The sequence below is a fragment of the Oncorhynchus tshawytscha genome, linkage group LG01, assembly GCF_018296145.1.
Source record: "Oncorhynchus tshawytscha isolate Ot180627B linkage group LG01, Otsh_v2.0, whole genome shotgun sequence".
NCBI classification, from domain to species: Eukaryota; Metazoa; Chordata; class Actinopteri; order Salmoniformes; family Salmonidae; genus Oncorhynchus; species Oncorhynchus tshawytscha.
In genome coordinates this window covers 70,828,501-70,852,600 of record NC_056429.1, presented here as the reverse complement: position 1 = coordinate 70,852,600, position 24,100 = coordinate 70,828,501, and the positions used below count along the sequence as shown (strand labels likewise).

At 42.3% G+C, this 24,100-nt stretch overlaps 1 protein-coding gene across 2 annotated transcripts in view; it reads left to right on the top strand.

The window, feature by feature from the left end:
• spock2 (SPARC (osteonectin), cwcv and kazal like domains proteoglycan 2) overlaps positions 1 to 24,100 on the top strand; it is a 77,615-nt gene that overhangs the window by 22,760 nt on the left and 30,755 nt on the right. Inside the window, exons 2-3 of one of the 2 annotated variants that reach the window (XM_024428890.2) lie at positions 11,133 to 11,141; positions 12,069 to 12,117. In XM_024428890.2, coding sequence (XP_024284658.1) covers positions 11,133 to 11,141; positions 12,069 to 12,117 — 58 coding nt within the window. The remainder of the gene's footprint in view (positions 1 to 11,132; positions 11,142 to 12,068; positions 12,118 to 24,100) is intronic. The other variant, XM_024428899.2, reaches the window with a different exon arrangement.

Genomic DNA, 24,100 nt, shown 5'->3' with positions numbered 1-24,100 from the left:
GGCAGTGTGATGGCGATTGCATCGTCAGTGGACCTATTGGGGCGGTAAACAAATTGGAGTGGGTCTAGGGTATCAGGTAGGGTGGATGTGATATGATCCTTGACTAGCCTCTCAAAGCACTTCATGATGACAGAAGTGAGTGCAATGGAAGCTGAACTAAGGGGTACGGTTACAACCTCTTACGGTTACAACCTCTACTCAACGGCTGGATCAGTGTTAAACTGGGACTGTATGTTGTCATCAGTGATAGAACATGAGAGAGGGAATGAAAGAGGGGAAGATTAGTTTGAGATGCAGAGGAAGGAAGATGGGAATTAAGAAAGAGGAGAGGGGGGTGGAAGAGAGGTGAAAGGGGATGAGATAAAAGAGAGTGAGAGAGAGAAACAGAAGGAAAGAGAAGACAGAGAGCATCACATATGGAGAATAAAACCGAGACGGTGAGAGGAATGGAAATGAGGAAAGTGCAGACTGCAGAGTCTTACATGGTCTAAAATCATTTTTGGGCCGGCGGTCGGGTGCCAGGCGAAATGAGAGCTGCCCAGCAGGTAGTGTGAAGCAGCAGGGTGGAACTGAATTTAGTCCGACGCAGAGAAGCAAAGCAGAACTCACTTTATTTTCCTCTCTCTGTCATCTCAAAGGGTAATAGCTTCTATAAAGAAAAAACCTCCATTTACCTCAATGATGAGCGGTTGTACACTCAGTTGGTAAGAGTGTGGTTCTGGCATCCCCATGGTTGTGGGTTCACTTCCTGCAGAGAATGAATACACATGCTCTGATACTGCAGTCCGTCATTGAGTAATGTTAGAAAGGAAGGTGTTGAGAAGGTCATTCCCTATGAGATTAGTGTTGCTAATTGCTCATGTTTTAAATGCCTCCTCTGATAAATTACTGATGTTTTCTCCTTCCTCGTCTAGACATGATGGAAGACCTTTTGGATCACCAATAGTGTATGGATAGTCATGCATACATAGATTATCAGCGGAGGTGCATGTCCCACTACCTTCTGTTTTGGTATTGTGATCCAACCCATCCTCAGTACTTTCTTTGGGACAACTGAACAGGATGTGACAGCTGACATCTACTTAGAAATACCTGTCATTCACAGACAAACATGTGCACGTGAGCACATCCACACACACACAGGCTGAGTCTCGCCCCAGTGATATGAGGGATTATAACCTGTCAATCAGGGTGAGGATACACAGCAAGGGGTGGAGCTGTCTGCCATGTCAGATACTGAGACATCCAAAGTTAAGTAGAAACCTGTCATATACATGTAGCTACCCCCCACACACGCACACACACACACAGACACACACACACAGAGAGAGAGTAGACATCACTGAGGGCTTCTTACATGACATCAGGTGTTCGGCCCATTCATTTAAAATGACTCAAACATGCTTGAATATGCATCCTTGAAGAATGGCAGGCATTTGCATACCAAAATTATTTGTGATATCGTGGTCCTCTTTCACCCTTTTTTATTTTATTTATTTTTATTTCACCTTTATTTAACCAGGTAGGCAAGTTAAGAACAAGTTCTCATTTACAATTGTGACCTGGCCAAGATAAAGCAAAGCAGTTCGACACATACAACGACACAGAGTTACACATGGAGTAAAACAAACATACAGTCAATAATAGAGTAGAAACAAGTCTATATACGATGTGAGCAAATGAGGTGAGATAAGGGAGGTAAAGGCAAAAAAAGGCCATGGTGGCAAAGTAAATACAATATAGCAAGTAAAACACTGGAATGGTAGATTTGCAGTGGAAAAATGTGCAAGTAGAAATAAAAATAATGGTGTGCAAAGGAGCAAAATAAATAAATTAAATACAGTAGGGAAAGAGGTAGTGGTTTGGGCTAAATTATAGGTGGGCTATGTACAGGTGCAGTAATCTGAGCTGCTCTGACAGTTGGTGCTTAAAGCTAGTGAGGGAGATAAGTGTTTCCAGTTTCAGAGATTTTTGTAGTTCGTTCCAGTCATTGGCAGCAGAGAACTGGAAGGAGAGGCGGCCAAAGAAAGAATTGGTTTTGAGGGTGACTGCTGCTGGAGTGCGTGCTACAGGTGAGTGATGCTATGGTGACCAGCGAGCTGAGATAAGGGGGGACTTTACCTAGCAGGGTCTTGTAGATGACATGGAGCCAGTGGGTTTGGCGACGAGAATGAAGCGAGGGCCAGCCAACGAGAGCGTACAGGTCGCAATGGTGGGTAGTATATGGGGCTTTGGTGACAAAAAGGATGGCACTGTGATAGACTGCATACAATTTGTTGAGTAGGGTATTGGAGGCTATTTTGTAAATGACATCGCCGAAGTCGAGGATTGGTAGGATGGTCAGTTTTACAAGGGTATGTTTGGCAGCATGAGTGAAGGATGCTTTGTTGCGAAATAGGAAGCCAATTCTTGATTTAACTTTGGATTGGAGATGTTTGATGTGGGTCTGGAAGGAGAGTTTACAGTCTAACCAGACACCTAGGTATTTGTAGTTGTCCACATATTCTAAGTCAGAGCCGTCCAGAGTAGTGATTTCCCCAAATGATAATGTCACCTTGCTACCGTGTGCACTTTAGCCACTATATGTGTTTCGCAGTCGATGTCCATGATACATCTACACAAAATAATACATTCTCCCTGAATAAATGTTTTGTAGCCTTCTCTGCATAAAAGCATTGATTTCCACTTCTTGACAGAAGGACACCTATTACACTGGGCCTGGCAGAATACCAAACACACACACACACACACACACTTTAAATAATGCACGAGCTGCAGCATCTATAACAATAACATCAGAGGTGTCCGATTTAATGGTTGGGTCATAAACTCTGTGACACACACAAGGCCCAGCTAATGTATGACTCCGTAAGGTTAAACTACGAGAGCCAAAAATTCACAGAGCCAAACAGCAAAGGTAGATTTAAAGGCAATGTACTGTCAAAATCAGGTTTTTCATGAAATTGGATGACATTTAGATGAAACCAGATCAAAGTATGATGACCAAAGTCAGAAAAATGACTATTGCTTCTACATTGATAAAGTTTGTTCATAAAGTTACTGGTCCGATCCCCCGTGTCAAACACTTGGATTCAGGAGGCGGGATTGTTAAGAGGATAGGATGAAATCACCTTAACGCTCTCATTTTAATACACCAATTGTAACATGCGTGTTTGCAAAGGGGTGTGGTTTAAATAGCTAGATACAGTGCATTCAGAAAGTATTCAGACCCTTTGACTTTTTCCACATTTTGTTACATTACAGCCTTATTAAAACATGTATTACATTGTTTTCCCCCCTCAATCTAAACACAATACCACATAATGACAAAGCAAAAACAGGTTTTTAGAAAAAAAAAAAAGATATCAAATCAAATTTTATTTGTCACATGCGCCAAATAGACCTTACACTGAAATGTTTAGTTACACGCCTTTAACCAACAATGCAGTTCAAGAAATAGAGCTAAGGAAATATTTACTAAATAAACTACAGTAAAACATTTTTGTAACACAATAAAATAACAATAATGGGGCTATATACAGGGGTACCGGTACCGAGTCAATGTACGGGGTACAGGTTAGTCGAGAGGGAGGGGGGGTGTCAATGAAAATAGTCTGGGTGGCCATTTGATTAATTTTGCAGCAGTCTTATGGCTTGAGGGTAGACGCTGTTAAGGAGCCCTTTTGGTTCTAGACTTGGCACTTCGGTACCGATGGCGTGCAGTAGCGGAGACAACAGTCAATGACTTGGGTGACTGGAGTATTTGACCATTTTCTTGGGCTTTCCTCTGACACCGCCTAGTATATAGGTCCTGGATGGCAGGAAGCTTGGCCCCAGTGATGTATTGGGCCATACGCACTACCCTCTGTAGCGCCTTATGGTCAGATGTCGAGCAGTTGCCATACCAGGCGGTGATGCAACCGGTCAGGATGCTCTCGATTGTGCAGCTGTAGAACTTTTTGAGGATCTGGGGACCCATGCCAAATCTTTTCAGTTTATTTTCATAAGTATTCAGACCCTTTACTCAGTAATTTGTTGAAGCACATTTGGCAGCGATTACAGCCTCGATTCTTCATGGGTATGATGCTACAAGCTTGGCACACCTTTGGGTAGTTTCTCCCATACTTCTCTGCAGATCCTCTCAAGCTCTGTCAGGTTGGATGGGGAGCGTCGCTGCACAGCTATTTTCAGGTCTCTCCAGAGATGTTCAGTCGGGTTCAAGTCCGGGCTGCGGCTGGGCCACTCAAGGACATTCTATCAGGCTTGAAGGTAAGACCCAGATGTAGACTGTGTCGGAGTAACAATGTGTATTACAGGCAGCAGGGCAGGCCAACGACAGGTCAAGGCAGGCAGGGGTCGATAACCAGAGTAGTGGGGTAAAGGTACAGGACGGCAGGCAGGCAGGCAGGCAGGCTCAGGGTCAGGTCAGGCAGAGGTCGGTAATCCAGAGGTGGGGAAAAGGTACAGGATGGTAGGCAGGCTCAGGGTCAGGGGCAGGCAGAGTGGTCAGGCAGGCAGGCTCAGAGACGGGACAGGCAAGGGACAAAACCAGGAGGTGCGAGCAAAAGAGAGACTGGGGAAAAGCTGGAGCTGAGACGAAAAGCGCTGGTTGACCTGACAAACAAGATGAACTGGCAATACCCCCCCCCCACCCCCCACCACCTGGCATCCTACCTGGGTGCATACCTGGTTGATCGGGGTGCCAGCAGTGGAAGTCGGCAATGAGGACCGGGTCCAGGATGTCTCTAGCGGGGACCCAACACCTCTCCTCCAGGCCATAACCCTCCCAGTCAACCAGGTACTTGAAAACCCCTACCCCACAGTCGCACAATCAGGAGGCGTCTCACAGTGTAAGCCTGTTGGCTGTTGATGAGACGGGGGAGAGGAGTGGGCCTGGAAACAGAAGACAAAGGGTTGTGAGGCATGGGTTTAACTCGGGACACATGAAAGGTGGGGTGTATACGAAGGGTACGGGGCAACAGAAGACGAACAGCAGAGGGACTAATCATTTTAGAGATGGGAAATGGCCAATAAACCGGGGGGAGAGTTTGCGGGATTTCACCCGGAGGGGCAGATCCTGGGTGGATAGCCATACCTTCTGCCCGAGACGATACCAGGGAGCCAGGGTCCGATGGCAATCCCGCTTGTCGTCGATACCTGGAGGTGGTCTTGAGGAGGGCCGACCGGGCTCTCCTCCAGGTACGACGACAGCGGTGGATAAACATCTGGGCAGAAGGTACACCGTACTCTTCCTTCTGCTGAGGGAAGAGCTGGGGCTGATACCCCAGGGAACATTCAAAGGGTGATAGGCCCGTGGCAGAGCAGGGAAGGGTGTTGCGTAAATATTCCACCCACACAAGCTGCTGGCTCCAGGTGGTGGGGTTGGCGGAGACCAGGCAGCACAGAGTTGTCTCAAGGTCCTGGTTGGCCCCCATTGGACTGGTGGTGGAACCCAGAGGACAGGCTGGCCGACGACCCAATGAGGGTGCAGAACGCCTTCCAGAACTGGGACGAGAACTGAGGACCCCAGTCGGAGACCATGTCCACGGTCGGTCCATGAATCTGGAAGACGTGCTGCACCATGAGCTGGGCCATCTCCTTGGCCAAGGGTAGTTTGGGGAGAGGAAAACCGGTCGACCACAGTCAAGACGGCAGTGTTGCCCTCAGACGGGGGGAGACCCGTGACGGAATTCAGGGATATGTGGGACCAGGGACGGTGAGGGACAGGCAGAGGTTGCAAAAGGCCAGCCGGAGCTTGCCGAGGAGTCTTGTTCTAAGCACACACTGCAATCGGTGACGAATGCGGAGACGTCAAGGACCATGGTGGGCCACCAAAAGTGTCGTTTCACAAATGCCAGGGTCCGGCGGGAACCCGGGTGGCAGGCCAGTCTGGAGGAGTGGGCCCGCTCCAGGACCGCGGAGCGGACTGTGTCAGGCATGAACATCCGGTTATCAGGACCCCCGTCCCCCGGGGGTATGGCTGGGAACACTGTGCCTCCCCGACCTGTTTCTCTATACCCCAGTTGAGTGCCCTTGCCAGGCACTCAACTGGGATGGTCTCGGGCTCCGGGGTAATAGCCGTGGGGGTATAACTGCTGTGATATTTAAATTAAAATGCCTTCACAAATATTTTGCAACCTTTATGGCGCCACTATCAACATTTTGGTGCTCAAGTAAAACGGATATATATTTTTTATTTACTACCTTTTTTTTGCCAAATTTGGTCTTTAATAAAGAGTAGACAAACAAGTTCCCTACCTTCTTCCACTTGCCTCCTCCATTTTTGCGGTAATGCTGCAATCATATATTTTGGTTAACTGTACATGTGACATTACTCCACCTTTCCTATTCATAATATACAAACAAAGAGTTTTTTAATTTTTTTATGTTCCCATAAATAATGTATTTTTTTCATCAATTAGTATATTTGAATTTAATATTTATTTTCTGAAGGATGAAACTGGAATTGCAACCAGCTTTGTATGACTTGTTTTACAAATGGCGATAATTAAAATATTTTCAGATAACTGAAAGTGAGAGGTTGTAATCTGGATAAAGAGAAAAATACTGTATTTGAACAAGGGGTGAGCCATTCTTACTAATCTACTGGAGAACCAGTTTGGGTTTAAGTATAACTTTGGTATGCTTTTAGTGAAAGGCTTAATGCTTTAATATTTAATCACTTTATCCCCACAAACTTATTATCAGTATATAAATAAGCATGTTTAATTTTGTCTTGCTTTCCATTCCAAGTTTTTTTTTTTTCAAATAATTTAAATTGATAAAAATCTGTCGTAGATAGGTAAACTGGGATATAAGTAATTAATCAGTGTGATTTTTCCATAAATAGACAAGTATTTACCTTTCCATGGTAGCAAGATCTTAACTATTAACTTCCTATTAAAATGAGTTGTAGTACACTGGTTTATTTCTTTAAGGATATGAATAACTGTGTCTGGTGTTAGCTAGTTACAGGCTAGATGGGTCTTCAGCCAGCATGGAACAAAAGGGGGGGAAGGGTCGTTCAAAACTCAGACACAGTTGTCAAGTCAACACATCCATCAGTGCTGCTGTGAACCGCATCACATTTTGTACATAATTAGCTAGGTTTCCATCCAATTGATGACAGATTTTCATGAGAAAATCTGCATAAAGAAAATATGTGCATTTTCCCACCCAACAAACTTGTTGTGGATAACAGTCAGTGCATGATGACTTGGTGCACACAAAATGTACCTTTTCTCTTAAGTTTTCATGTACCGAATACATTTTTTGAGTTCAATGTGTTTCCAGTGCATTTTCAACTCAACCTACAGTATTTTCACAAAACCTGTTGTATTAAATAGTCGTTTCCACCCCCATTTCTCGCATAATACATTTTACAGACACAAAAAGATCCCACCATGTAGAATTAACAAATGATCTGTCAGCATTTATAAAATTGTACCGAAACAACATGTTTTTTGTACAATTTTATTTACAATTTATATATTTTTTATACAAAACATCCACATACAAACTACAACATACAGACATACACAAACATTCACAACATCACCCCTGTCTAGATTCACCTGCTCACACCCCCATCTCCATCGCCCGTATCACTCTCTGCCACATGGCCTCAAACTGCGCCATGTTGTTTCTCTCCGTCGCGCTTGCACTTTCAACATTTAGATAATAAAACCTTGACCTTTCCATTGTGTTAACGGTGGAGGATTGGTTGATTTCCAGTTTTTAAATATACTTTTTATTTTTTAAAGTAAATTTACATCGTACTACTTCTGTCAGCCAACTTTCTAACTTTTGAACTTTCTAGCATTCCTAGAAGGCATGGCTTATTGAGTCAGTGAATTTTTTGTTTTATACGGTATGACTTTACTCACATATAAACTGTGGATGGAAACGTGGTTAGTGATGCAATTTCAATGTTGATTGAGTAGCTTTGTGTACCATCAAATTAGCTTGAGATGATTTTACTGCAACATTGCTCACTGCAATCCAAGTTACTTGGCATTTCAAAGATCTGTCAGTCAAGGGAAGCTCATGAATATAATCTCCCTGCCCACTCAGCCAGTCTTTTCAAACTTTCTGGTACTTAGCCATGAGAGAAAAATAAACATTTCTTAAATTTTGAGCACTTCTATCCAAAACAAATATTATTTATGTTTTAGTCACTCAAAAGGCTATTTTACATGTGCATCAGAATGACTGTTTTAAGACTTTTGAATTCAGTTCCTCTCCTTGTCAGAGACACCACCCAGTTTACTGTAAGTACTCTGGCTGGGACTGAGGAGGAGAGAGGGATGGGGACAGATAGGGGAAGTGGAGAGAAATGGGTTCAGGGAAATTAGCTCATTCCCAGAGAAGGGAGAGAGAACATCAGTGTTGTGGTCTGGGAGGTTCTAAATGGCAGAGTTGAGTCTCTGCCATGAGCTAGGTTAACAGATTTTCATACCAATATTCTCAAATCTGCATAAAATAATATATGAGCATTTTCCCACCAGAGATGTGATGCCATTCAATTGACTTGTTGCAGATAAAAGCCTGTGCGGGATGACGTAGTTCACATTACATTTGCGGTTAAATTCCCATGTACCAAAAAAAGAAACTTAAGCGGGTTTCCATCGCATTTTCAAATCTGCTGATGGTTTTGTTACAAAATGTTTTGCATTATATAGTGAAGGTTCCCACTCTGGTATTGACACGTGCGGTATAGCCAACAGCTGGCAGATACAGTGCGGCTAGGCTCTACAGGCAGTGTTGCCAACTTAGCGACTTAGTCGCTATATTTAGCGAGTATTCAGACCCCTCTAGCGACACATTTTCAAAAAATCAACTAGTGACAAATCTAGCGACCTTTTCTGGTGTTATTGGAGACTTTTGGAGACCCTGACATGAAAGCACGTTCGTTCTTACTCTTCTCAACGAGCAGCGGGTGCTGCGGTGCGTGGGCCTCACCCCCGTCCCAAAGCACTCACAGGCGGCTCAGTCCTCGCGCCCCACCGCATCCAGACTGCAAATGAATCGCACATGCGGGAAGCCCCCGCTGGCTGATCCAGGGCGGGATGTAAAATGTTCTTTGCCTAAAATCAATCACTGCACAAAAATCAATCACTGCATTTGACTCACACCGCCTCAGTCACTTACTGACCTTGTCCACTGTGTGTGTGCCTCTGTGACATAAGCTAAACATCTAGCTGGCTAGCTCATCATGTCTCAGTCTAAACTGTACACTCAAAAATACAGAAAGGAGTGGGAATCAAACCCTGAATTCAAAAGCTGGTTGAAGCCGTTTATTGGAGATGATACACTAGCATCCTGCCTGTATTGTAAGGCTGATTTCTACCCCATACTTAGTGATGTAAAAAAACACATGACAACTAAAAACATACTCAAAAGGCAAAGCTTTATAACAGTTCCACCCAAAACAAGCTGCCATTTATGGTTAAAAAATTGACTCTGCAAAAAAGGCTGAGGCCACCATGGCGTTAGCTATCGCTGAACACTGTTCCATGCTGACATGTGATCACATTGGAGAAGCATGTAGAGCTGCTTTCTCAGACTCCACTGCTGCTACCCACATTAAAGTGCACAGAAATGATTCATGGTGTTCTAGCACCATACTTTCTGAAAAAGTTGGTTGCAGATGTGGGTGACCAGCGTTTCAGCCTCCTCCTCGATGAGTCCACAGATGTGGGTGACCAGCGTTTCAGCCTCCTCCTCGATGAGTCCACAGATGTGGCTGACCAGCAGAGGGAGGAGATGCCAAATATTTTTTATTTTATTTTACTAGGCAAGTCAGTTAAGAACAAATTCTTATTTTCAATAGTTCTAAACATATTTAGTTTTTTACTCACTTTTTGTCTCTCCCAAGACATTATTCCTCTCTCCTACAGCGTCCATCACAGTTACATGCACATGGCCAATTATGCAAATTAGGTGATGATGTCATTTAGAGACTTCTAGAGACTTTTAGGACAGCCAATAGCTACTTTCCTTACTGATGAGTTGGCAACACTGTCTACAGGTAGGCTAGTCTACTTGATGAGATTATTATCGATAAGAGCTAAATACTTTTTTTGTCAAACGGCAACCAAGCATCGATCATCATGTCACCAGAATAAGACCCTTAATATTTATTGAAATCAGCATCAAGCTCATCACCCTGTGAAGTTCATCATAACTTATTTAATCTGTAGCCTAATAAACTGTGTGCTTTCCCGAATCGTCGTGGGAGGACCACACACCATATCATCGCGTGACTCCAATTTTACTTTGATATGATGGTTAATATATCAATATTTGTTCATAAAAGGAATTCCACTGCCATTTCTCACATATTTAATTTTACAGACACAAAAAGATCCCACTTTGTATAGCATATTTTGTTTTGCTGTTTCCATCAGACCTGTCCTGTCATTTGTTATCCGACATGTACTTTACTCTCATAAAAAGGTTGTATGGAAACCTGGTTATAGATGGAAAATATTTACCTCCATGAAAACAGCCCCAAGGAGCAGAGAGGGGAGACCCCAGTACGCCTTTATGAGGGTGTCACGCTTTATTGCTTCCATTGGGAGCTTTTTGGCACCTATTCTTCCGGTACAGTAAATGTTTATGGTGATGTATTTCCTACCGAGTATACCATCGCTAAGGAGGGAGACCGTATATTTCACCAAATGGCTGCTATTTACTGTTCTGAGGCCAAGAGATAGGCCTAAGCCAATATGCTTAATTTCTTTGCTGTTTGCTATAGAGCATATTCACAACCAAATAGATACAGGGAGGATATCACAATGTACATGTGTGTATATTTATTGATACCGAGGAAATATGCTTGTTCTTTATTTTACTTCTGTTGTGCATTCAGTTTAATGAGGATACAAATGCTTTGAACAATATTGTTTTTTCTCTGCCTGTTGCAGAAGCAATTATATGTGAATTCACTGCTAACAAAAGCTGGTTGTTATGTATTGTGTCTTTGTGGAAACCTTAGCAATAATCAAGAGACACTGTATACTGAAGATGGTGATGAATGTTGATTAATACACTTCGATATATTTGATGTTACACTTCTTATCCTCAAACTCTCCCTCTGTTTTCTTCTCTTTTGCATCTCGTTCTACCAGGAAGTAGAGGTCAGTTTCTTTTTAATCTATATTCTACTCTTCCCTTTTTCTTTTGTCTGATGTCTTTAAAAAAATACTTGTAACTCATTTTCATTGTGTCTCTGTCTCTCTCTTTATTGCAATTTCCTCACTCTCCCGCCCGCCCTAGACACTTTCTCTCTCCTTCAATTTGTCCATTTTAATGAGGATGGTTACTGTTGTAATGAAAGGAAAAATCACTCCACAACTATCTTTTGGCATTTTTTTCATTAGTCCACTGTTGATACAGTCCCAACATGTTTTGCATGTCAGCAATGACGTTTTCAAGATACAGGACTTTCAAAAAGCAAATGGTCATTTGCCGCATCATCATGATGATGCAAGTGACTTCATATGATGCAAAACGCATCACTATGATGATGTGGCAAATGATAATTTGTTTTTTGAAAGTCCTGTATCTTGAAAACGTCATTGCTGACATGCAAAACATGTTGGGACTGTATCAACAGTGGACTAATGAAAAAAATACCAAAAGATAGTTGTGGAGTGATTTTTCCTTTAAGTATAAAAAGTAAGGATTACAATTCAAAGCTCGCTTCCCCCTGAAGCCATATATTCCACAGCCATTGGATGCATACCAAATGCATCCAGACTCCATTCCCTATATTGTGCACTACTTTTGACTTTACACCAGAGCCCCATGGGATAAGTAGTGCGTTATATAGGGAATAGGGTGCCATTTGGGTCACACAGTGTGTGCAAGACTATTCTGGTGAATTACTACAGGCTGCCCTGCTGCTCCTTAAATCCCCATGCAGACCCATAGGGCTCTGGTCAAAAATAGTGCACTATATACCGAATAGGGTGCCATTTGGGAAGCAACCATTGACTCACTCACTCAGTTAATCATGATGCTTATTTTACTGTGGGTTAACTTGGAACTCTCTGTCTCTACAGGATGACTATGTGCGGACCTTGGATGAGAATCAGGGAGGCTCTAATGAAAGTATGTTTCACCTAAGTTCTTTCAAGTACCCTTTTATCTATTACAGTGCCTTCAGAAAATATTCACACCCAAAGTTTGTTGTGTTTCATGCTCAATTTAAATGGATTACACAATACCCCATAATGTCAAAGTGGAATTATTTTTGGGGAAATGTTACAAATGAATTAAAAATGAAAAGCTGAAATGTTTTGAGTCAATAAGTATTCAACCCCTTTGTTATGGCAAGCCTAAATAAGTTCAGGAGTAAACATTTGTTTAACAAGTCACATAATACTGTCATGACGTTGGCCTCTTTGGGTATAGCAACCCCATCCCCCTCTCCCTGCCTCCCCCTTGCCTCCTTCAACTAGGCTGCTGTGGTCAGAGGTCGTAAATTCCTGAGAAGACCCTGCCACATGGCCACATAGTAGTAGAGAGAGTAAATTTTCATAGAGCACAAGGGAAATTCTTCCACCTCACAGGACTTGAGGTACAAACAAATTTCATGTTCCGGAGAAAGTATAAAAGATCAGTGAAGAATCCAGCTACAAACTGGTCCGTTTGGTACAACTTGGGGAAGCTCATGGGAGATGGTGTGGCCACATTACCATAATGCTGTTTATATAATAGCCTCAGATATGAGGTTTACATCTAATTGTTGTATAAGATGAATGAGTGAGTATGATACTGTTTGTATAATTGTGTAATATGATTTTGGACTGTTTAATGACGAAAAATACAATTCCCTTTTGATTTGAACTAAATCAGAGGACCGCCCCTGAACCCAGTTAGGGTCAGACATCCTGGGACAGCCCTCTTCGGCCCTTCCGAATAAAACCCCCACTCGGGTTTTTGATCAGCAGACTGAGCTTGCCTCAATTATGAGATGGCTAAAGGTTGCAGACCATGTTTTCCTCCATTAGGAGGACAAAGGTTGTAGACCATTGCTGAATCTTTTAACCGTACCACGTGGTTAAACTCTTAGACCATCGATACCAACAGAATAAGAACAAGTCTTTTATATTAATTACTAGTCTGAAGCTAGGAATTCGGTATCATTGAACGCGAAGAACGACAACCGCCGAAACATCCATTCTATAACGAATGTCACCCTGAACAATCCCCTCTAACCACAACTGAGAGAGAGAGGGACAATTCTACAAAATAAATGTACTTTTCACCAGCGATCAAGACGACACACTGAGCGTAAATATATATGTTGATTGCAATTGTTCCTGAATGAGTGAGCGTTCATGTGCAAAGAATTAGCATTTAAATGGTTATAATTATCACTTTGTAGTGACTTCTCGACCCCCACTTCACCTTTTGTCTAACAAGCCACCATGCCGGTTTAGCCCACTAGGGCACATTCTCCTATTATTACTTTTACCTCGGTTGTTTGTTTGTTTATGCATTTCTGTGAATTACTTAGTTAGTAATAAATAAATGATTTAAGACAATTGATGTATGGATGACTCATAGTGAAGACTGGGTTCGTGCAGATAACCAACAATTTACGACGTTTGGAATGAGACTAACGTGAGGTAAAGTACTAATTGATCAGATAAAATATCTGAAAAGTTATTTTAGGAAATGATAACTTTGTAATCTGAATATTTTTCCTTGGTGCCCCGACTTCCTAGTTAATTAGTTACGTGATTAATCAGTTGATCACGTAGTAACTAATTACAGAGAATCTTTGATAAAAACTATCAGTTTTCAGTTAATGATAGTAAAGACACGACAATACGTTGCATGCGCTCACTCTGTGTGCAATAATAGTGCTTAACATGATTTTTGAATGACTACCTCATCTCTGTAGCCCACACATACAATTATCTGTACACAGATTCAACCACAAAGACCAGGGAGGTTTTCCAATGGCTCACCTATTGGTAGATGGGTAAAAATATAAAAGCAGACATTGAATATCCCTTTGAGCATCGTGGTTACTAATGTGCGGGAGCACAGCCAATGTGCGGGAGCACTGCGGGAGCACTGGTTGGTCGGACCAATTGAGGTAGTATGTACCTGTACATGAATGTAAAGTTAAAGTGACTATGCATATAAGATAAACAGAGAGTAGCAGCAGCGTAAAAGAGGGGTGGGGGCGCACACAATGCAAATTGTCCAGGTAACTATTTGTTTACCTGTTCAGGAGTCTTATGGCTTGGGTATAAAAACTGTTGAGAAGCCTTTTTGTCCTATACTTGGCACTCCGGCACCGCTTGCCATGCGGTAATAGAGTCTATGACTGGGGTGGCTGGGGTCTTTGACAATTTTTAGGGCCTTCCTCTGACACCGCCTGGTCTAGAGGTCCTGGATGGCAGGCAGCTTTGCCCCAGTGATGTACTGGGCCGTACACACTACCCTCTGAAGTGCCTCGCTGTCGGAGGCCTAGCAATTGCCGTACCAGGCAGTGATGCAACCAGTCAGGATGCTCTCGATGTTGCAGCTGTAGAACCTTTTGAGGATCTCAGGACCCATGCCAAATCTTTTTAGTTTCCTGAGGGGGAATAGGCTTTGTTGTGCCCTCTTCACGACTGTCTTGGTGTGTTTAGACCATTCTAGTTTGTTGTTGATGTGGACACCAAGGAATTTGAAGCTCTCAACCTGCTCCACTACAGCCCCATCGATGAGAATGGGGGCATGCTCGATCCTCCTTTTCCTGTAGTCCACAATCATCTCCTTAGTCTTGGTTACGTTGAGGGATAGGTTGTTATTCTGGCACCACCCGGCCAGGTCTCCTCCCTATAGGCTGTCTGATCATTGTCGATGATCAGGCCTACCACTGTTGTGTCGTCTGCAAACTTAATGATGGTGTTGGAGTCGTGCCTGACCATGCAGTCGTGGGTGATCAGGGAGCACAGGAGGGGACTGAGCATGAACCCCTGGAGAGCTCCAGCGTTGAGGATCAGATGTGTTGCTACCAACCCTCACCACCTGGGGGCGGCCTGTCAGGTTGTTCAGGATCCAGTTGCAGAGGGAGGTGTTTTGTCTCAGGATACTTAGCTTAGTGATGAGGTTTGAGGTTACTATGGTGTTGAACGCTGAGCTGTATTCAATGAATAGCATTCTCACGTAGGTGTTCCTTTTCTCCAGGTGCGAAAGGGCAGTGTGTGTGCAATAGAGATGGCATCATCTGTGGATCTGTTTGGGCGGTATGCAAATTGGAGTGGGTCTAGGGTGGTGTATCAATACACCCAGTCACTACAAAAATGCAGGCTTCCTTCCTAACTCAGTTGCCGGAGAAGAAGGAAACCGCTCAGGGATTTCACCTGAGACCAATGGTGACTTTAAATCAGTTACCGAGTTTGTCTGTGATAGGAGAAAGCTGAAGATGTATCAGCAACATTGTAGTTACTCCACAATACTAACCTAAATGACACTGAAAAGAAGGAAGCCTGTTTGCAATAAGACACTAAAGTAAAACTGCAATAAATGTGGCAAAGAAATTCACTTTATGTCCTGAATACAAAGCGTTATGTTTGGTGCAGATCTAACACAACACATCAATGAGTACTATTTTCAAGCAGGCTGGTGGCTGCATCATGTTATGGCTACACTTAGTCCATTGGCAAGGACTAGGGGATTTATTTAGGATAAAAATAAACAGAATGTAGCTAAACAGAGGCAAAATCGTAAAGAAAAACCTGGTTCAGTCTGATTTCCAACAGACACTGGGGGGAAAAAAATCACCTTTCAGCAGGACAATAACTTAACACCTATGGCTAAATTGACACTGGAGTTGCTTACCAAGACAACATTGCATGTTCAGGAGTGGTATAGTTACAGTTTTGGACTTAAATCAGCTTGAAAATCTATGGCAAGACTTGAAAATGGTTGTCTAGCAATGATCAACAACCAACTTGACAGAGCTTGAATAATTTTTTAAAGAATAATGTGCAAATATTGTACAATCCAGGTGTGCAAAGCTCTCAGAGACTTACCTAGAAAGACTCACAGCTGTAATCGCTGTGAATACTTATGTAAATGAGATATTTCTGTATTTCATTTTCAATCAATTTGAAAACATTACAAACAACATGTTTTCACTTTGTCATTAAGGGGTATTCTGTGAAGATTGGTGAAAAAAATCAAATGTAATCAGTTTTGAAATCAGGCTGTAACACAACATAATGTGAAATAAGTCAAGTGGTATGAATACTTTCTGAAGGCACTATATGTTTGTGTGCTGTCCATGTAATTTACTATGAACTTTATTTAGGATGATGCACCGTCCAATCAGGTTTTTTTTTCTGAATCAAAAAGGGTCTTCGGTGGTGGGCATGGCAGGGGGGGTCAGTGCAGTTACATTATTTAGAAAATGTTTGAATCCCCCATCTGGGCAGTGTAGAGACATTTTTGCATGTACAAGCCAGTTTCCTGTAATTCTATACATTTTGCCGTTTTAAAGCAAATTTCCTATGATTCTACATATTCTGCATATTCTGCCATTTAGCAGTTGTAAAGCTATTTTCCTGAAATCCGATGCATTGTACCATGGCTAATGCTGTGTTCTATTGATCAAACATAATAACATAATTTATACTGGTAAATGCATTTATTTTGTTATTTTCCCTGACTGCCTATCTTTTTATTTTGGTGGTTGTTTGTCCTCAAAGATTATATTACAAAAATATATATATAGGTCCATAATCTTTTCTACATCCATACATATCTGTTTTTAGTTGTTTAAGTTAACACTGAAAGCGTTTTCCATCCCCAAAAAGAATTTCAACCCCCCCCCAATAAATATATATAGTACATTCGGAAAGTATTCAGACCACTTGACTTTTTCATTCCATATTTTGTTACGTTACTGCCTTATTCTAAAATAGATGACATTAGTTTTTCCCTCATCAATCTACACACAATACCCCATAATGAAAAAGAAAAGAATGATTTTTAGAAAACTTATTGTACATTTACATAAGTATTCAGACCCTTTACTCAGTATTTTGTTGAAGCACCTTTGACAGTGATTACAGCCTGAAGTCTTCTTGGGTATGACGCTACAAGCTAGGTACACCTGTATTTGGGGAGTTTCTCCCACTCTTCTCTGCAGATCCTCTCAAGCTGTTTCAGGTTGGATGGGGTGTGTTGCTGTACAGCTATTTTCAGGTCTCTCCAGAGATGCTCAATCTGGTTCAAGTCTGGGATCTCGCTGGGCCACTCAAGGACATTCAGAGACTTGTCCCGAAGCCACTCCTGCATTGTCTTGGCTGTGTGCTTAGGGTCGTTGTCCTGTTAGAAGGTGAAGCTTTACCCCAGTCTGAGGTTCTGAGGGCTCTGTAGCAGGTTTCATCAAGGATCTCTCTGTACTTTGGTCCATTCATCTTTCCCTCGACCCTGACTAGTCTCCCAGTCCCTGCCGCTGAAAAACATCCCCACAGCATGATGCTGCCACCACTATGCTTCACTGTAGGGATGGTGCCAGGTTTCCTTCAGACGAGACACTTGGCATTCAGGCCAAAGAGTTCAATATTGGTTTCATCAGACCAGAGAATCTTGTTTCTCATGGTCTGAGAGTCTTTTAGGTGCCTTTTGGCAAACTCCAAGCAGGCCGTCATATGCCTTTTACTGCCTTTTTACTGTCAGTGACCATCGGGTTCTTGGTAGAGGTCGACCGATTATGATTTTTTCAATGCCGATACCGATTATTAGAGGACCAAAAATTTTTGATTTTTTTTAACGTTTATTTGTAATAATGACAATTACAACAATATTGAATGAACACTTATTTTACCTTAATATAATACATCAATAAAATCAACTTAGCCTCAAATAAATAATGAATCATGTTCAATTTGGTTTAAATAATTCAAAAACTGTAACGAACCTCTTCCTCCTCTTCTGAGGAGGAGAAGCGAGAAGGATCGGAGGACCAAAACGCAGCATGGTAAGTGTCCATAATGTTTATTTTAAAACATAATCTGAACACTACGAAATACAAAACAATAAACGTGAAATGAACGAAACAGTCCCGTGTGTCGACAAACACTGACACGGAAGACAGACAAACACCCACAACCCAAAAGTGAAACCCAGGCTACCTAAGTATGATTCTCAATCGGGGACAACAATTGACAGCTGCCTCTGATTGAGAACCATACTAGGCCGAACTCAAAAACCAACATAGAAAAACAAACAGACTGCCCACCCAACTCACGCCCTGACCATACTAAAACAAAGATAAAATAACAGAACTATGGTCAGAACGTGACAAAAACAAAGTGTTGGAGAAGTAAAAGTGCAATATGTGCCATGTAAAAAAGCTGACGTTTGAGTTTCTTGCTCAGAACATGAGAACATATGAAACTTCAATATTCCAAGGTAAGAGGTTTTAGGTTGTAGTTATTATAGTATTTATAGGACTATTTCTCTCTATACCATTTGTATTTCATATACCTTTGACTATTGGATGTTCTTATAGGCACTATAGTATTGCCAGTGTAACAGTATAGCTTCGGTCCCTCTCCTCGCCCCTATCTGGGCTTGAACCAGGAACCCATCGACAACAGCCACAGTTGAAGCAGCGTTACCCATTGCTCCACAAAAGCCGCGGCCCTTGCAGAGCAAGGGGAATAACTACTCCAAGTCTCAGAGCGAGTGACGTTTGAAACGCTATTAGCGCACACCCAGCTAACTAGCTAGCCATTTCACATCGGTTACACCAGCCTTTAGGCTGATAGGCTTGAAGTCATAAACAGCGCTGTGCTTGCGAAAATGCTGTTTGAATTAATGCTTACGAGCCTGCTGCTGCCTACCATCACTCAGTCAGACTGCTCTATCAAATCACAGACTTAATGATAACATAATAACACACAGAAATACAAGCCGTTGGTCATTAATATGGTCCAATCCGGAAACTATCATTTCGAAAACAAAACGTTTATTATTTCAGTGAAATACGGAACCGTTCGGTATTTTATCTAATGGGTGTCATCCCTAAGTCTAAATATTCTTGTTACATTGCACAACCTTCCATGTTATGTCATAATTACATACAATTTGGGCAAAGTAGTTCGCAATGATCCAGGCTGCCCTAACTGTTGCATATACCCTGACTCTGCGTGCAATGAACGCAAGAGAAATGGCATAATTTCACCTGGTTAATATTGCCTGCTAACCTGTATTTTTAGCTAAATTTAGCTAAATATACATTTTTAAAAATATATACTTCTGTGTATTGATTTTAAGAAAGGCATTGGTGTTTATGGTTAGGTACAGTCGTCCAACGATTTTGCTTTTTTTCACAAATGCGCTTTTGTTAAATCATCCCCCAGCGTTGCATCGATTATATGCAATGCAGGACACGCTAGATAAACTAGTAATATCATCAACCATGTGTAGTTATAACTAGTGATTATGATTGATTGTTTTTTATAAGATAAGTTTAATGCTAGCTAGCAACTTACCTTGGCTTCTACCTCATTCGCGTAACAGGCAGGCTCCTCGTGGAGTGCAATGAGAGGCAGGTGGTTAGAGCGTTGGACTAGTTAACTGTAAGTTTGCAAGATTGGATCCCCCGAGCTGACAAGGTGAAAATCTGTCGTTCTGCCCCTGAACCCACCGTTCCTAGGCCGTCATTGAAAATAAGAATGTGTTCTTAACTGATTTGCCTAGTTATTAAATAAATCGGCAAAATCGGCTCCCAAAAATACCGATTTCCGATTGTTATGAAAACTTGAAATCGGCCCTAATTAAATCTGCCATTCCGATTAATCGGTCGACCTCTAGTTCTTGGTCACCTCCCTGACCAAGGCCCTTCTCCCCCGATTGCTCAGTTTGGCCGGGTGGCCAGTTCTAGGAAGAGTCTCGGTGGTTCAAACTTCTTCCATTTAAGAATGATGGAGGCCACTGTGTTGTTCTTGGACTTTCAATGCTGCAGACATGTTTTGGTACCTCGACACAATCCTGTCTCGGAGCTCTACGGACAATTCCTTCGACCTCATGTTTTGGTTTTTCTCTGACATGCAATGTCAACTGTTGGACCTTATATAGATAGACAGGTGTGGGCCTTTCTAAATCATGTCCAATTAATTTAATTGACCACAGGTGGACTCATCTCAAGGATGATCAATGGAAACAGGATGCACCTGAGCTCAATGTCCAGTCTCACAGCAAAGGGTCTGAATACTTATGTAAATAAGGTATTTCTGTTTTTTATTTTTTATACATTTGCAAATAGTTCTACAAACCAGTTTTTGCTTTGTCATAATGGGGTATTGTGTGTAGATCGATGAGTAAAACATTGATTTAATCAATTTTAGAATAAGCCTTTAATGTAAGAAAATGTGGAAGAAGAGAAGGGGTCTGAATACTTTCCAAATTCACTGTATTTACACCGTTTGGACTTATGCGACCCCAAACAATGTTTAAGTGGCCTGACAAAGGATTTAAATGGCAGGAAAAAATCCTGTCAACCACTCTTGAGAGCTGACTAAATCAGTTTAGGCTAGCTAGCTAACCATCTGAGAGACCGGTCCGCAACATCACAATGACCAGTGCTGGGCAAGAAACTGGGGGTTGAAGATCACTGTGTTTATCAGACACGACACGGTACATAGGAATGAGAATCAATGCACCAAGACGCGCTCAAGCCCAGGTTGAATAAAAGGGAGCAAAAAGGTGCTCAACTGAGGAACGAAACGCTGCTCTGGTGTATTAGACACAACAGGGTGAATGTTTGTTTACAATCCCATTTGTATTCTCGGGTCAGATGTTGTCCACACGTGTAGTGGCCTCTCAGTGAAAAGTTCAAGTGATGTTAGAGATGTAAACTCACTGAAGCAGTAGCCGTCTGACTGTCTCTGTCTCTCTGTGGAGGTTCTGAGCTCTGCTGTCGACCACCTACCAATCAACATTGAGTACCCTGTGTTCTCTACTCCTCTGTCTTTAATTCAGCCACAGGCAGATAAAGTCATGACATCCAGGGTTGCATCCCAAATGACACCCCATTCCCTATATGGTGCACTACTATGAGCCCTGGTCAAACATAGTACGCGATATAGGGAATAGGGTGCCATTTGGAACATAGACTGAAATCATGTCCATGACCATTGTCTTGATTTGCAGCTCAAATAAAGTAGTGAGAATTAAATGGCTGAGTCCATTAGTACTGCTATATCTCTCCGAGTTTAATTAGTGGGTAATTATGACTTCCTGTAGAGGGCTGGAGAGAGAGGGAGAGGAGGGAGAGTGTAGGAGGTAGAGGGGGAGAGAGAGATTGTCTTGCTGGAGTCCATTTTGTGTCCGTTGTATTTTATTATAATCAATAATTGAAATATCAAACGATGCTGTAGAAATTGTTGGAGCTCTCATCTTAATAATCTATTGATAGGCATTCCTCTAAGGCTGGCTTAATGAGGCAATGGAGAGAAGGATAGAGGGGGGGGGAGAGAGAGAGAGAGGGAGGTAGAGAGAGAGAGGGGAAGAGAGATTGAGATACAGAAAGAGTTAGAGAAATGGAGAGGGAGAGAGATTTTGTCCCTCAGACATCTCTAGAGTCAGTGTGATGTCTCACTGTAGAGCCAGGCTGATCAGACACCATTTCAGGCCTCATTAGTCTAAACCCAGAGAGGATAGACAACCAATCCCACTCAATACTGTCACACACAATGGCTGTGTTTACACAGATTTTTCTTCCGTAGACCTATCCTATCTTTTTTACTGACTGTCCACACAGAGTTTTACATTTGACCTATTACAGATATGCTCACTCAAAGGATGTAGCATCTGAAATAGCATACAGATGCTATGCCCATTTCTGGTCACTGTTCCTTTAAATGTTGAGGGGGTTGTCTTGGTAACGGTAGGTTATGTGCAAAAACAAATATGCTTCATAGCAAAAAAGATCTGATCTGAGAATCCAGACAGAAGTTACATGTGGAGGATCAGGTTTGTATCCGGATTTAAATCCACATATAGAGGTGCTATAAATTGTAAGTAAAAAGATCAGATTCCGTGTGTTGTTTTGCTGTTTACACATTAGGGAAAAGATCCGATAGGTATCAGATATGCAAGTAATTGGCAAAATAATTTGGCTGACTGTGTAAACACAGCCATATGAATGTAGTATAAATCGCAAGTCAAAAGATCATGGAATAATTGTTATTTAGTAGACTCAATAGACACAACTATTGTAGAGAATGCAACACTGTCACAAAAGCAGGAAGGTACTGCCAGGTCACAAATAACATAGTCTACATATAGGCTAAAGTTATACACATAAATAATATCACCCCAATACATCCCTCCATGCAACAAATACCATACCTATGGCTTTTTCATCAGTGTTTTCGTGATCATGTGTAGGGCTTTAAAAGCTGGAGGATTCGTCCAGTCCTCTAGGTTCCTGATAGCAATTTGCTCAGCAACTGGTCTGACCCAGAGAGGACAGGTGAGCGGACATTCACTCTCTGACTAATCAATTACCTTGAATCAATTTCCTCAAATCAGTGACAGTGAAACAATTATGTACTCTAAGGAGGTAGGGAAACTAGCTGACTCTGCAGCCCCCAGGTCTATAGTTTAATACCCCTGCTACAGGGACTGTAGGGTATCGATATGTTAGCAGTTTAATACCCCTGCTATAAGGACTGTAGGGTATCGATATGTTAGCAGTTTAATACCCCTGCTATAAGGACTGTAGGGTATCGATATGTTAGCAGTTTAATACCCCTGCTACAGGGACTGTAGGGTATCGATATGTTAGCAGTTTAATACCCCTGCTATAAGGACTGTAGGGTATCGATATGTTAGCAGTTTAATACCCCTGCTATAAGGACTGTAGGGTATCGATATGTTAGCAGTTTAATACCCCTGCTATAAGGACTGTAGGGTATCGATATGTTAGCAGTTTAATACCCCTGCTATAAGGACTGTAGGGTATCGATATGTTAGCAGTTTAATACCCCTGCTATAAGGACTGTAGGGTATCGTAGGGTATCGATATGTTAGCAGTTTAATACCCCTGCTACAGGGACTGTAGGGTATCGATATGTTAGCAGTTTAATACCCCTGCTATAAGGACTGTAGGGTATCGATATGTTAGCAGTTTAATACCCCTGCTATAAGGACTGTAGGGTATCGATATGTTAGCAGTTTAATACCCCTGCTATAAGGACTGTAGGGTATCGATATGTTAGCAGTTTAATACCCCTGCTACAGGGACTGTAGGGTATCGATATGTTAGCAGTTTAATACCCCTGCTATAAGGACTGTAGGGTATCGATATGTTAGCAGTTTAATACCCCTGCTATAAGGACTGTAGGGTATTGATAAGGAGGCAGGTCATGGTGTATGTGAAGGCTGCTTAGAAACACACAACCATGGTTGAGTGCTGTGTGTGTGTGTGTGCTTGTGTGTGTGTGCTCGTGTGTGTGTGTGTGTGTGTGGTTCTGTGTATGTTCATTTATACACACACGTGAGTGAGCACACTGTGTGTGTTCATAAACTAAAGATGTCTGAGTAATAGCTCCGTTTATCTATTTCCAGGAAAAAGCTATATGCAGTAGCTGATGACATTAGTAGCAGAGAGTTTGTAAACAGAGGATGAGAGATGATGATGAGGCAGTGGACTGAGCTGAGCTCCCCATTCTCCAGCCCCAATATGCAGGGATTAGCCTGATGATAATCTGTATTTGGATGGATATCCACATACAGGGCCTAATTTGGAGAGTTTATAGCAGCACACTCTTATGGCATAACAAGGATAGAGATGGAGAGCGATGATGGGAAGAGGAGTGAGAGATGATGTGAGGACAATACAGAGGGAGAAGGGTGTAGAGTGTGAGACCCGGGATGTAAAAGAGACTGTTGAGAGAGACCATGATAAAGAGAGAGTAGATGTGGAGACAGAGAGACAAAGGGAGATGGTTGTTTAAAGAGAGGGAGCGTGGGAGGAAGAGGAAGGGGGGGACAGGGGGTACGGAGAGGGAGAGAGTGAAAAAGAGAGAAAGTTCTCAGTAATATAGCAGATTGAGCTGCAAATCACAGT